This window comes from Linepithema humile, chromosome 4 (assembly GCF_040581485.1).
Source record: "Linepithema humile isolate Giens D197 chromosome 4, Lhum_UNIL_v1.0, whole genome shotgun sequence".
Lineage (NCBI taxonomy): Eukaryota > Metazoa > Arthropoda > Insecta > Hymenoptera > Formicidae > Linepithema > Linepithema humile.
The window spans coordinates 29,278,381-29,291,460 of record NC_090131.1 but is presented as its reverse complement, the minus strand read 5'-3'; the positions used below and the strand labels follow the sequence as shown (position 1 = coordinate 29,291,460).

At 34.4% G+C, this 13,080-nt stretch overlaps 1 protein-coding gene across 3 annotated transcripts; it reads right to left on the bottom strand.

Annotated features, from left to right (window-relative positions):
• Window positions 1-114: 114 nt before the first annotated feature.
• Window positions 115-12,191, bottom strand: Syt1 (Synaptotagmin 1). 3 transcript variants are annotated; one of them, XM_012368847.2, is made up of 11 exons: window positions 11,755-12,190; window positions 10,725-10,851; window positions 8,075-8,185; window positions 7,749-7,874; window positions 7,342-7,487; window positions 7,162-7,260; window positions 6,729-6,923; window positions 6,354-6,530; window positions 5,634-5,885; window positions 5,287-5,504; window positions 115-5,075 (listed from the first exon to the last, which is right to left on the bottom strand). In XM_012368847.2, exons 3-10 carry the CDS (start codon window positions 8,175-8,177, stop codon window positions 5,310-5,312), a joined length of 1,293 nt encoding a protein of 430 aa, XP_012224270.1. In that variant the 5' UTR covers window positions 8,178-8,185; window positions 10,725-10,851; window positions 11,755-12,190; the 3' UTR covers window positions 115-5,075; window positions 5,287-5,309. The 3 variants fall into 3 exon arrangements, with proteins under 3 accessions (XP_012224270.1, XP_012224271.1, XP_012224269.1); XM_012368848.2 differs by lacking the exon at window positions 10,725-10,851 and having other exon boundaries at window positions 7,162-7,254; window positions 11,755-12,191; XM_012368846.2 differs by lacking the exon at window positions 10,725-10,851.
• Between the last annotated feature and the right edge of the window lie 889 nt (window positions 12,192-13,080).

The window sequence follows — 13,080 nt, the reverse complement described above, 5'->3', positions numbered from 1 at the left end:
ATAGAGATACAAAAGACGTTTCAAGTAAAAGGAGAGCAGGAAGAGGAGTAATAAAAAGAGTAATCAGTTTGATCCTGTGGTGATCTCTGAAAGTCTCGCAAAGGTCAGCTCGAATTTTTTAAATATAAATTTTCAAATTTTATTACAGATTCTCATAGCTTTCTTTTGCACTTCTACCCAATTCTGAAATATTTTAGGTGCCCACTTAAAACGAGACATTTTGTTTCCGTGTATGCATGTGTATGTGTGTGAGTGTGTGAGACAAATTAATTTCAACATATGCACACATGCGGACTAATTTCGAAAGACCAGGAGAAATGGAGGAAGGACCGACAGTGTCTGTAGTGACGTCCCCATCCCCACAAGAGAACTCTACAATAAATTATTTTAATTTTCATGTTGTAACGGTATATAGATGTAACGTGTAATTATAATCTTGTATATCGAGTAAACGCTACAATACAAAGCTAAAACCAATACATAATAGCCCATATAGCCCACGGCCAAATAGCCTATGGTTATTAACATTCTCGCTGTCCTCGTTATTATTAACATTATTATGATTATTATTTAATCGTGCATCTATCTCAATTAGATATACACACATATATATACACATATGTATTATGTATATATATATACATGTATACATACGCATACATACATACATTATCGAGAAACGCGGTAGAACGTCCACATCCTTATACTTATAAGGTAACCATTTTCTTTTATGTATGGCTAGACCAATAGCGGAACTTGTTACAAATATTCTATAAAATATAACATTCGTTATGAAAACATATGAAAAGATAACAAAAATATGTCGCTCGTAACAAGAAACAAATAGATTGATAGATGAAACCTGTATCCTTTTTTGAGAAAAAATACATTTTACAATTACAAGGGACTTGTATTTTTATAAAATTCTTTTTCTCATTAAATAAAGAAGAAAAAAAACTTATTTAAAATTGTAAGACTTAAAAGAAAACAAAATGATAAACACATAGACTAATATTTTTACATCCTTTAAATTTGCTACCGCTCTAACAATAAGTATATCATCAATCGGACGCTACCATGCGCGATGTGTATGAATTCTTACGATAGCATTATTAGAACTTGATATGGCATATTTAACTTTTCTCTCGAGTTGCTAAAACTAAACTTGCACCCGTTACATATATATGTATATATATATATAATGGAACGATCAAGCAACTATCAAGTACAGTGGTCATCGAAAAATTGTGTTGTAACTTCTGAAAGAATTCATGACTAACATATATATTTACAAAAAGGTCGATGCATCATTCAGGCAAAAAAGAAACATGTACAAACTTTGATCATTCGCGACGAAGTTGCACTATGTATATATGAAAATATATGAAAGTATATCAAAGTATTACTTGTGGTTTGAAAAACTTTTTTCGGAAACAAGTAAGTTATATTTCGTGCAAAAACATCAATAAATCGTTACTTTCGAAATGTTGTATGCAGATTTTCGGCTAATATTAAAATTTTACTACGTGGTATTAAACGCAACGCTGCTTATTGTTTAGATTCCTTTCAAATTTCCGCGTCTTTTTTGTATTTGTATTTCGTATAAATTATAATTTCTCACGCAGATGTTCCACGGCACCCAAAAATATTGGATTCTGCTCTTTCGATTGTTTAACGATAAGGTAAATGTCTCAGTGTCCAAACATTTAAGAATTAATCATTACTATATTTTTTTTATTAAAATAATATTTAAAAAAATCTTTTTATACACATAAAAATTAAAATTTACTTAGTAAAGATAAAACAAAAATTACAATTATTAATTTATAATTGTTTAAATATATACAAAAGAACAAGCAAAAGAAATATTTTAAATAAAAGATCCAGAAATTTATTTTTAAAACTGATCAAAAATGCTTCCCTTTAGTGCTATAAAATATTACTTGTTCTTAATAAAATCAAACAATGATAAATCAGACGATAAGAACTAGAAGCGCATTGTCGAAGTGCAAGAATTATAAAATACAAAAAAAAAAGACAAAGAAATTTTTAATTGTGTAAAAAGTACGTGAATTTAACCACTTATTTTTATATTTTCCATGTAATTTAAACCTATTTTATATTATTTCTCAAGTCTTGCACTTCGACAATCGCGCTTCTGATTCTTCTTTATCATTATTCCGTTTTGAAGAACGATATTCCAGAGTCTTAGTAAAAGCGTTAAGAATCAATCTACATTGTGTCACATGATATAATCTCAGTTTATTGTATTAATTATTATATAATTAAATATTACACAACAATTCTTAATTTTTTTTATATATAAACTCTACTTACTTTATATTTATAAATATTAAATAATAACGTGTTTAGTTTAATATATGGTCGGAAATGAAGCATGCTCAGCCACTGGGACATTTACTTTACTGCGAATTGTATCGTGACTATCGTGGATAGGCCTATTCGCGATATTTATAATTAAAAAACGATAACAATATTTGCAGGTATAATTCGCGATATAATGTATTTTATGTATATGCATATGCACAATATTATATATTATACATACATACATACATACATGTATTATGTTGCGCGCTACACAGTTGCATGCACATGCACACGTCTGTCGCACATCATTAGCGACGATGGATGACAGTTAGTAGAAAATTGCGTAATTACACGCAAAGCGTACACACCGAAAGTTTCGAGCTAACTCAAAAGCCCTACCTCGTATCTCGTATCACATTGTTGATCAAATTTACGACAGAACTCAGATTGTGTTTAGCCAAACATCGTGAAAAGTTGGCCGGTCAAAAGTCATCTCGTGTTTCAAATGCACACTTCGCTGAATTAATTACTTTTTTGCTTTATTGTAATAATTTTTGTGCGCAAATAGAAACTTTTGGAAATGGTGGTAGGAAAAAAATACAGAGATTGAACAATGTTGGAAACAGTTGAACAACAATGTATTATTATCTTAACAGTGGGCTCGGAACTCTAGTATGTGTTCAGCTTAAAGTGTTACGCGCGACTATACGCGATTCGAGCGCAATATTATACATTTTCTACTTTCGGAAATCGAATAGCATACATGGTCTATCGATCAAGGTATCTTGATCGTTTAAATCATAAATCATTAAATAAAATTAGCAATACATTATACAATCGATATACTATCTATATAATATACAATCAATGAAAATTCTTCCAAAAAACCGAGTCGACATTTATTTCTTATTTTTAATCTCAACTTTTTTACATTTATGACTTTTAAAAGAAATAGATCAATTTATGTGAAAATTAAACTTCTACTTTGCGTCTCAAATAACAAGCGAACAATTTTTCAGTTCAAAAGTTTTAAAAAAGTGAGTTCTCCGAAGTTAAGAAAACTTTAGAAATGTCAAAGTAGGAGCAACATTCAAACTCAAGTGGAATAATAATTTTTTCAAAGTTTTACAAGCTGTAGTAAAATTGGAAGAGATTGAGTGTTCAAAGTATTAAAACAAATGTTAAAGTTCAAATATTCAAAGATTAAAGTTGAAAATAGGAGAAAAATTTCGACTCGAGGAATTATCATAAATCTGCATTCGATATCCGAGTCCATTGGAGTCGCATGAAAATGTTTCACACACATATATATATAACAAGATATAATCATAAAATAATTAACGGATAATATGATAAAATATAACAATGAAATATAAATTATATGCAGTTTTGTATAACAAGCTGTTGTAACTTTGTTGTGTACATTATTAGCGTATCATCAAATTACAAGTTTGCGCCTTTTTATCGAATGTAAAGAAATATTTTTGCTAATATTGCAGTTCAAAAGGCTTCAGACGTGTATACATTTGAAAAATCAACGATAATTCTTCGCCACGTACTGGTTTCACTATATCGCATCGCGAGTTCTTCGTACAAATGGCGCATAATCCGAAAGTAACACGCAAGTATATTACATATTTAAGCATTGTACGAAAATATGCGGTCTTACTCGGATCGATACGGAAACATCCATTGTCTCTGAACGACGTTTATGCACATTCCAGAGTTACGCTTCGATCTTTCAAATGTACGACGCACAATTCTTTCTCCAAAGTAATGCGAGAATACGGTATACGATACTCCAATGCTAACATTCAATTAAAGAACTTGGAAAAGAGAAAATGCAAGAAAGAAATGTACGAAAATCAAGATATACACTGACGCAAGAAAAGTTGAGCAATGCAAAAATTCTAAAACTTCGAACTCTTTCGAATTTTTGGATTGCCAAATCGTGTCCTATATAAAAATGATTTTTTTCACAAATTTCTTCGTCGATTCAATGCTAATTTATTACGAGTTATAATTTTTACCTTTGTAAAGCATTCGCCTTGTTACATATCGCAATCTATATTTCGAGATATCTTCGTGGAAATTCGATTATGTCATCATCCATCATTACCATTCCATTACACGGACGCAACTGTTGACGCCGCCCCCGCCGCATACTTCTTCTCTCGGAAGAAAGTTACTCTGTTACTTCTACGGACGATAACAACTGAAATTGTTTATATGTATATCTTTTGTGTGCAACATGAACGACGCATTTAGAAAGTTTATTATAGAAATCTGCGCCGAGATCAGCCAAACAAAGTTGGAAGCGTATCTGCGAGACTACCTAATAACGTAGATATTTTTTTCAACGGGGTGTGAATATTTTTTCTTTCGCGAATCCTCAACGTCTTTTTTCATTTTTGCTCGATCGATATCTCAAAAAGGACGCGTTACTTGAAATTCATTCAATGTTACATCTACAGAGAGAAGTATATTAGATATATATATATACAAGACACTACACTCTCCACATGGGAACATATTATTTTAATGTTAAATCCTTCATGGTTTGGTATTTTTATATTGTGTAGTTAATTATAGATTATTAATATCTATTAAGTATCCATTTGTTTTTTTATCTCTTTCTTTGGTATGTATTCTTTCTCTTTTTTTTCTCTCTCTTTCTCTCTCTCACCCCTATTCTCTACATTCATTTATCTTTCTTCTTTCCGTCCGCTTTTCTCTCAATTATCCTGCAAAAAGAGAATCGCTTTCAGGAAATTCTTATTAAAGAGAGATAAGCAAGATAAAACAAAGATACCTCGGAATTTCAATTAAATTCTCAATCTATTAATGTGTTAAAAGTCGATTGCGAATTAATTGAAGAGTTCGTTGTTAGAAATAAAATCGAATGTTCCGAAATATCCTGCACACCTTGTCAAATCCGATTGACACGAAACGTACCTTAAACTGGAAAGTCAACGTTCTTAATCTTTCTTATCTCCGTCTTCAGGATCCTTCAGCGTGTGCCATTGAGCAATTGGGCGCCTTGGAGACGCCAACATGTCGGACCAATGTCTCAATTCCGTTCCGCTTGCATTATATCCCAGCACCACCTTTCCGATCGGTTCTGATGTTCCAATACGATCGTAATCTACTACAGTGACGACAAGTTGTACTTTCTGAAAAACCACAGAGAAATCACAAATGTTATCAGACCTTCGAGTCGTGTTTTTGAAAATTCTAAATAATTTTCTTCGAGTCATTTTCGTGTAGAGCTTTTTTATAATAAAATATATTTCTTTCCGTACCTGTATCTGCTCAAAGGGTACCTCGAAGGTGAATGATTCGTTGTAATACGGATTAAGGGTGCACTTCTTGATCGACGTTTTCTTCTTCTTCAATCTCTTTCCATTCTGCATCAATGCGATTTTAACGTAAGGATCTGAAAGGCCACCGACGTCCATCTTTTTCAGATTCTTGGCTTCCAGAATGACTACCGTGAGCTTTCCAGCCGTTGGGACGTATCTCAATGAAAAGCATATATCTCCCAGTTTGTTATCCTGCAAATTGATCAAATAATCTTATTGAAAATTAAGCAAACAATTGAACGCTGACGCGAGCCAATAAAACAGTTATTTTTACACAAGTGTATTTGTTCTTTCCAATAATGTAATACAGAGAGCTTTGCACCTGAGATCAAATTTTAAAGGCTGGAACTACTTTCCTGCGTAATACAAAAAAAAAAAAAAAAATAAAAAAACGAAGGCTTTGTTTAAAATAAGAATTTTGATTAAAAAGATCTTTCAAGGCGACATTTTAATTCCATTAAAGTATTAAAGGGATTGATTTCTTAGATCCTTCTTTACTACTTTCTTGACTTATCTTTTATTTTTTTATGCTCGATATATACTGATTAAATTCTCAACGGTAGTTATCTCAGCGATTAAATTAGTTTGCAAAGCAAAATACAAGTTCATCGATTTAATGTCGCATTCTATTTTTAGTTGTTTGTTAACTGATCGACTAACCTGTCCGCCCTCGCCCTCGACACTCTGTAATTCCCTCCATTCCTCAATCGTTTGCGCTAAGTCGATTTGGCACAGTGGCACCTTAACTTCGCCAATTTGATCGTGTTTCGAAAATCTATCGAAATCGAAAATGGCGAAGACCAGAGTCTTATTCATGGCATCGGCATACGGGACGCTCTGTACAAACGTGTTCATGAAACAGCAATATCATAGTGAATTATACTTCATTCAGATTTAGGATATAAAGAAGTTTTCGCAAATCGAATATTGCAAATGTAAAAATTATAAGTTATTTTCTACCAGAGAAATGATTGCGGAGGATCGCATTTTGAGGAAATTATCCAATAACTAATAATAGTTATTGATAAAACTGACCTTAAATGTGAACGTTTCGTTGAAGACTGGATTGAGTGTCTTTCTATGAACCTTCGTCTCGAATTTTTTCTTCTTGTCCGGTAATAAATACACTTTGACGTATGGATCTGACGTGCCGCCCATGTCCAGCGCTGGTAACTCTTCCGCTTGTATTACTGTCACAGCGAGACTGTTCGAGTTGAAGTCGTATTCGAGCTGAAATCAAACGCTTGCTATTTTCTCAACTGTGCAAAGATAATAAAATTAAAATCAATCTGTTATAAATTGTATAATTTTTTCACACGATTTAGCTTATTGCATTAATTATTATGTAATTAAATATTACATAATAATTCTTAATCTTTTTAGGGATAAATTTATTTCTGGATTTTATGCTTCCAAATATTAAATAATAACTCTTTTTGTTACACTTAGAATGAATAACAATATGTACCTTGTATTGCAGTTTTCCGAGTTTAACTTCGCTCTGCTTGCTCTCGGCCTCGTCCGGTTCCTCGGCATTGTCCGTCAGTTCTTCCATATCCGGCTGGACCTTCGCATATCGAAGTGGATTCCACGAGTGTAGAATGTATCTCTACGATCTACATGAAGTCACGGCACACTGTATACATACCTTGTCTTTGTACGTGCTCCCTAAAAGCTGCACGGACTTTAAGTCCACCGCGCCCTTTAGACCCTTTTTGCCATCTTTGGAACGTCTTTTGCGACAACATCTTCGTATACAGCAGAAGCAGATTCCAAGAATGATTATGCCTAGACCTGTGCAGAAGAAACACGCGTTCGGATTTGAATTGATTAATATTTTGACAATTACACGTTCAGATATACATTTCGAGTAACATTTAATTAAAATTTGTTAAAATTCTGAAGAGAATTGATTGCAGCGCGCAGCAATTATTTCAAATGTAAATAAGTTGTTTCATTATAACAAAGAAGCATCTTTCCGCCTCAATAAAGATTAATTGTCCTCCATCTGTTAAATATAGAAGTTGATTTATTGAAGAATGTGCGCCTCATTACCTATTAAAATAGCAATAAGCCCCCATTGCGGTATTCCTGTTTCTTGCTCGATGCCTTTCCCGATTTTTTCAAGCTTTTCTTCAATGGACGACTTTATTACGCCTTCGGTCACGCTTTCTTCCGTTCCTATAAATAATAATAACAGGCTTGAACTAACATTTCACAAAAGAAAAAATTATTACATGCAATATGAGTGTGTCTGCATCCAAAATATGCAGCCAATTTGACGCGCAATAGCAATTAAATTGAAATTTGGCAATAATAAAAAGTTGAAATTCAGATTTTTCAATCGTTACTGTTGGAAAAAAACAATTTATAGCACTTACCAGTTTTATCTCCGGTTTCTGTACTGAAAATTGGTTCGCCCTCAGTAACAACTGCGCTGACACCGACTTCCTGGACACCGACGTCTCTCTTGGATGGCGGCATTTTGTTTTCTGCATCAGACGAGAACATATTATTACAAATGCACGTTTCTCACAATAGCCTTTACAAACAATAATTTATCTCCAACAATAATTTTTCCTTCCAATAAATTTAATAGTTTCGGAAGTGATTTCGAAGTTTTGTCTTATCTGTCGCAAAGTAGATTGCTTTAATAAACGCAAGAACGTAATATACTACGACGAATAATAACACTGAAAATAGAGTATGATGCATGCGACTGATATCAAATATCGTCGGAAATTCGTAATCTATGGGAGCATTGCACGGCGGTCAAAGCCGCATGCGTATCTCGAGAACTCTGTGCACGGAACGAGAATTATTCAACGGGCATGCAATGCATCGCGGATATGGATACCATTTATCGCGCGGAAAGTAGAAAATAGCACTTTTTACGGTATAAAGAAGCGGCGCGCCGACACCTCACAAACGCTAACACCTCACAATGATATTGGATTTAACGCAACAAGGCTCTTTCAAAGAAAAATTATTTGAGGAACGTGACCTTGTGTTCGGCCCTTTTTAAGCGGAGTCCCCGATTAATTTCCATGATCAAAGTTTCCTCGGCGCGGCACTCGCGAGATTAGTGCGCGTAATTTCAGCAAAATCTCGACGACGGCGCACGAGTTCTGTCGCTCTAGCACTTCGACTCCCATTGACGCGAGGCGATAGAAAATAACAGAGAAGTCAGTGACAGGGAACAATGCAAAAAGGTTGTCGCGACGAGGCTGAAGGGGGATGAGCGTGATATAAAGGCGAAACGTTGTCGCGCGCCCGACGATATATTTTATCGAGTATCGCGTGGGAGTTTGTCCGCATCAATCCATAACTGAACGACGGGGTGCAATACACATTAACAAGAGTTCACAAGTTGTTACGTAGATGAGCATAATTATGAATGGAATGATAAAAAAAAAGTATTAAATATAAAAACTCGGAAAATAATGTCTTATCTTTCTAAAACATTGCATTTTCTAATCCATAGCAGTTCACCTTTTATTTTTATCGAAAAATTCGGAGGGATTTTCTGATCAACTCAATACAAGCATATATACTTAACGGAATTTCAAAGTTATTTTTTTCAAAAATAAAGTCTCTAAGTCAAAAGCAAATTATTTCAAAGTTTTAAAGAGGCATCAATTTGTGCAACGACTCGTGAATCTTTATAAAGATTCGTTTATCTTCAGCTTGCTTGTATTTAGATGTAAATGCTTATATAACGGTACAAAATTATTTTTAGTGTAAAAAATCAATCGCGTACTATGTTCGAATTGATGTGCAGCAAAAAATTCCAATTTTCCTTCTTACTCATTTTACAATTTTGAAATCAAACTAAAATCAACTTTTAATCAAATATTAAATTAGCTATTCTCACGAGAATTTTTTATTATAAATAAAGTATTTTTTATTTTATATTTAAAGGATATATATATATATTTTCTTAACACATAAAGCTTTTTTATAAAAGTGTGAATAGCGGCCACGCTCTCTCCTATCAATATTTGCCTAATTAAAATAATCGAAGATCTGTTTCGTGTTCTGTTTATGAATTAGAAACGATTGATCATCAGGCGCGGTAGAAACCCTATGTTCATTTTCCATAATTAGGCGAGCAAGTCTCGCTGTGCATTCATTAGTGTGTCCAGTCATGTTTAAGCAATTTCATAGATATGCGCGTGTGCGTAAATAAGTACATTTAAAGCGCGAATCAATATAACTTGATATTGATAAGTAGACTGGCTGAATAATATCGTTCGCGGTCATCTCACGTTTCTAATAAAATTTATTTCAATTATTCCGACGAGATATTATATATGCAATGCATATTAGATTATAGCGAAAGATTATTCGAATTTTCTTGAGAGATAATGAAAATGATTTTCTACCCAATAAAAAATTCAATTCTTCTAAAAGTAAGATTTAAATATTCAGTAAAAATATTTTTCAGCGAATCGACGAATTCCATGGCTCAAGAAAAATATTAACAAGAAGGTAAAATTATCGATACATTAATGAAGCCTAAACTTTAGATTCAAGGAGTTTCCGATACATCAATACACACACACACACTCACACTCAAACTCTCACACACACACGCACACAACACGCGCACACACACATACATATATATATATTGACATATTTCTTGAACTGTTTTATAATTATATTACACAAATATAAAGTTTTATATTTATAAAATTCATATTTTTTAAAGAGTTGTATAAATGTTGACTCATAAATTTATTAAATACATATAAATCAATGTTTTTTTGTTAATTTTAAGAAAAAGGGTTTTCTCCTCAGTAATTAACTTTGAATTTCCGAAAATGTAGATCTGTGTGTTAGACGAGCAATAAGCAATAATATATTTTCGATATTTTAATAAATGGAGAATTGTGTTTTTGTAGTGTGCCTTAGCGCAATTCCAAAACTTATATGGCTAATTTTGTAAATAATTAACATGAGACTGCAGAAACATCTAAATTATTCTAGAAATATTAGAAGGCAATAAAAATGAGAAGTCAATGGTACCTTTTCTCTCTTAAATAACGATCATTCGATTATCGACTGGCCTACACCCTTTTCAAGGACGATTTTACAACGAACATTCTTAGAGCGTCTCCAGTGCCTTTTTCATGAATAAACGTCCCAATGGCAGCTGTAGAATGAGTGAAAATGCTAATCAGAAAGGAAGGGGATGTTTTCTCCATCACAAATGCAATAATCACAGCACTAATACTTTTCAATTTTCGTATATGTAGAAGAAAAATTTACAAATTTCTGCAACATAATTATATATATGCATATATATGTGCAGTAGAATTTTATAAATTTTTAAATTTGTTCAAAAATTATTTAACATTAATAATAAATACAGAATAAAATGTGTTTCGGATTTACAATAAATTTCTCGCACTGGATTTCTCTGTCTTATCTCACGCGAACCATCGCGCTATTTTTACTAATACTAATAATAATCAATTCTGTTAAGAATCTAATAATAAGAAGCCGCCCTAGAATCCGAGCAAATTCCTGTATTTATCTATTGTCACTTACGACGGCTCCTGCATGTAATTTTTCTCCCTTCCTGATTAATATACCAGCTTAAGAAGATTTATCGATTACTGGTTTATCCAATCCGTCGTGATTTCTGCCGTGTCGGGTGAAAGCGATAAGAGATCGCACGTAAGGTTGCACAATTCCTAATTAACAGAAGCCACATTTCGAGACGGCGACGCGAAAGAAAGGAACCGGAACTTGAGAATCGACTGGCAACTCGCACCCTCGAAACGAGCAGGAGGAAGCAATTAATTCTTTTCGGCGAAAATGTTTACGGTTCGCTCTTCGAAATGTGTGTCACCCTCGGTCACCCTCTCTCGTTGAACCGAAAACGAAACATAATGGTAATCGTTAAGGACTCGTTTCCCGACTGAGTCGAATCGAATGCGGTTCGATTATTTTTCTTCCCAGGAGGTAATCAATTTTCGATTTTACGTCCGCCACGGGAAATTTCGATAAGACGAACAGATGGATCGTTGTTTCGCCGGAAAAAAGTACTTACGGAAGCTGCTGACTAACTCTCTTGCACTCTCTTTTCTCTCCTCGAGCTATTTCCTCCCCTGGGCGTTACTCGGCGGCGGCCTCGACTCGGCTGTAACTACTTGCGGATTCGCGTGTGTATTGCGTATCGCGCGACAATAAGGAAATGCAATGTGCGGGAGTGGATTACCACTTGCGCTCGTTTTATAGGCACATCGCGCGCTGTGCGTCGTCCGCGAGGACGATGACGATAGACGACGGCCGAAAGAGACAAGAATCTATCCTGCCGTACACCACGACGGTCTCTCGTCGACGACGACGACGACGATGGATCGAGCCGAGTGCGCCTGACCGGTGGTTACGAACGCGAACATGGCCGTCGACGGTAAATCGATAAAACACGGTACGTTTCCCGGCGGCGCGTTTTCGACGCGCCGCTACTCGGAGCCGACGCTCTGCGTCGTTCTCTCGGCACCGTCGCTCCCACCCCATCGCCCCCGCATGCGAACAGCGCGATGGCGACTACGATATCGGGGATTGACTACCGATCGACGTCATCAGACGCGCGAATGTTCGATATGAAGAGGAGTTCCCTTCTTCCAAGATATGTCACCGTCATTTCCACGGTGACGATAACGGTTATCGATGACGTTGGTCCATCTGTGTCTGTCTGTGATCTTAATCGGCGATTTCAGTTTATTAGCTCTTTATCATAGCGCAATCGGTTGGTATAACGAAGCGGAAACAACATCTGCAAAATGTCTAAAAAATTCGGACCATCCCTTTGTCACTTAAATATTTCTTTGTCTTTGACGCATTATGAGCTAAAGCTCTTACTCAGTGCAGCAAGATAATATTATTTCTGACATAGCTATTCTAATTATAATTTTTGACATAGCTGCTTCTAAATATAATTATATTTGATACAAACATGTAACCATGAAAGATATTCGCATAACTATTTTATTTTCGTACTTATTTTTATTCGGCAAGATCATATTTTGGAGAAAAATAAACTTGAAAAGGTTATTTCATTTTAATTTCTTTTATACGTATATCAAGTAGGTTCAAGCATTCGTCTGACATTACCTTATAAAGGTTTAAAATCAATTTGTATCTGATAAAATTCGATGATATTTACTTGTTTGTGCGTCAAGTGCAATCATTCGAAAGAGAACTTTATTTTGTTTGTTAAAAAGTACGCTGTATTGAAATAGCGATCTTTTGACGGCGATGAGGAAAGATATCAACCACGAGTTAACGCTAGTACAGTGTAAAGCTTCGCATGCGCAAAAGTGATTCTTCCAAGAGATGGAAAGAATGATTGGAAGGAAATCGATTGGTAATT

Excerpts from the sequence above, each read along its gene's own strand:
- Syt1 (XM_012368847.2), bottom strand. The coding sequence starts at position 8,177 with ATGCCGCCATCCAAGAGAGACGTCGGTGTCCAGGAAGTCGGTGTCAGC. Across the intron at positions 7,875-8,074 it reads AGAAACCGGAGATAAAACTG|GAACGGAAGAAAGCGTGACC; the intron begins GTAAGTGCTATA and ends TATTATTTATAG. Across the intron at positions 5,886-6,353 it reads TCGAGGGCGAGGGCGGACAG|GATAACAAACTGGGAGATAT; the intron begins GTTAGTCGATCA and ends ATCAATTTGCAG.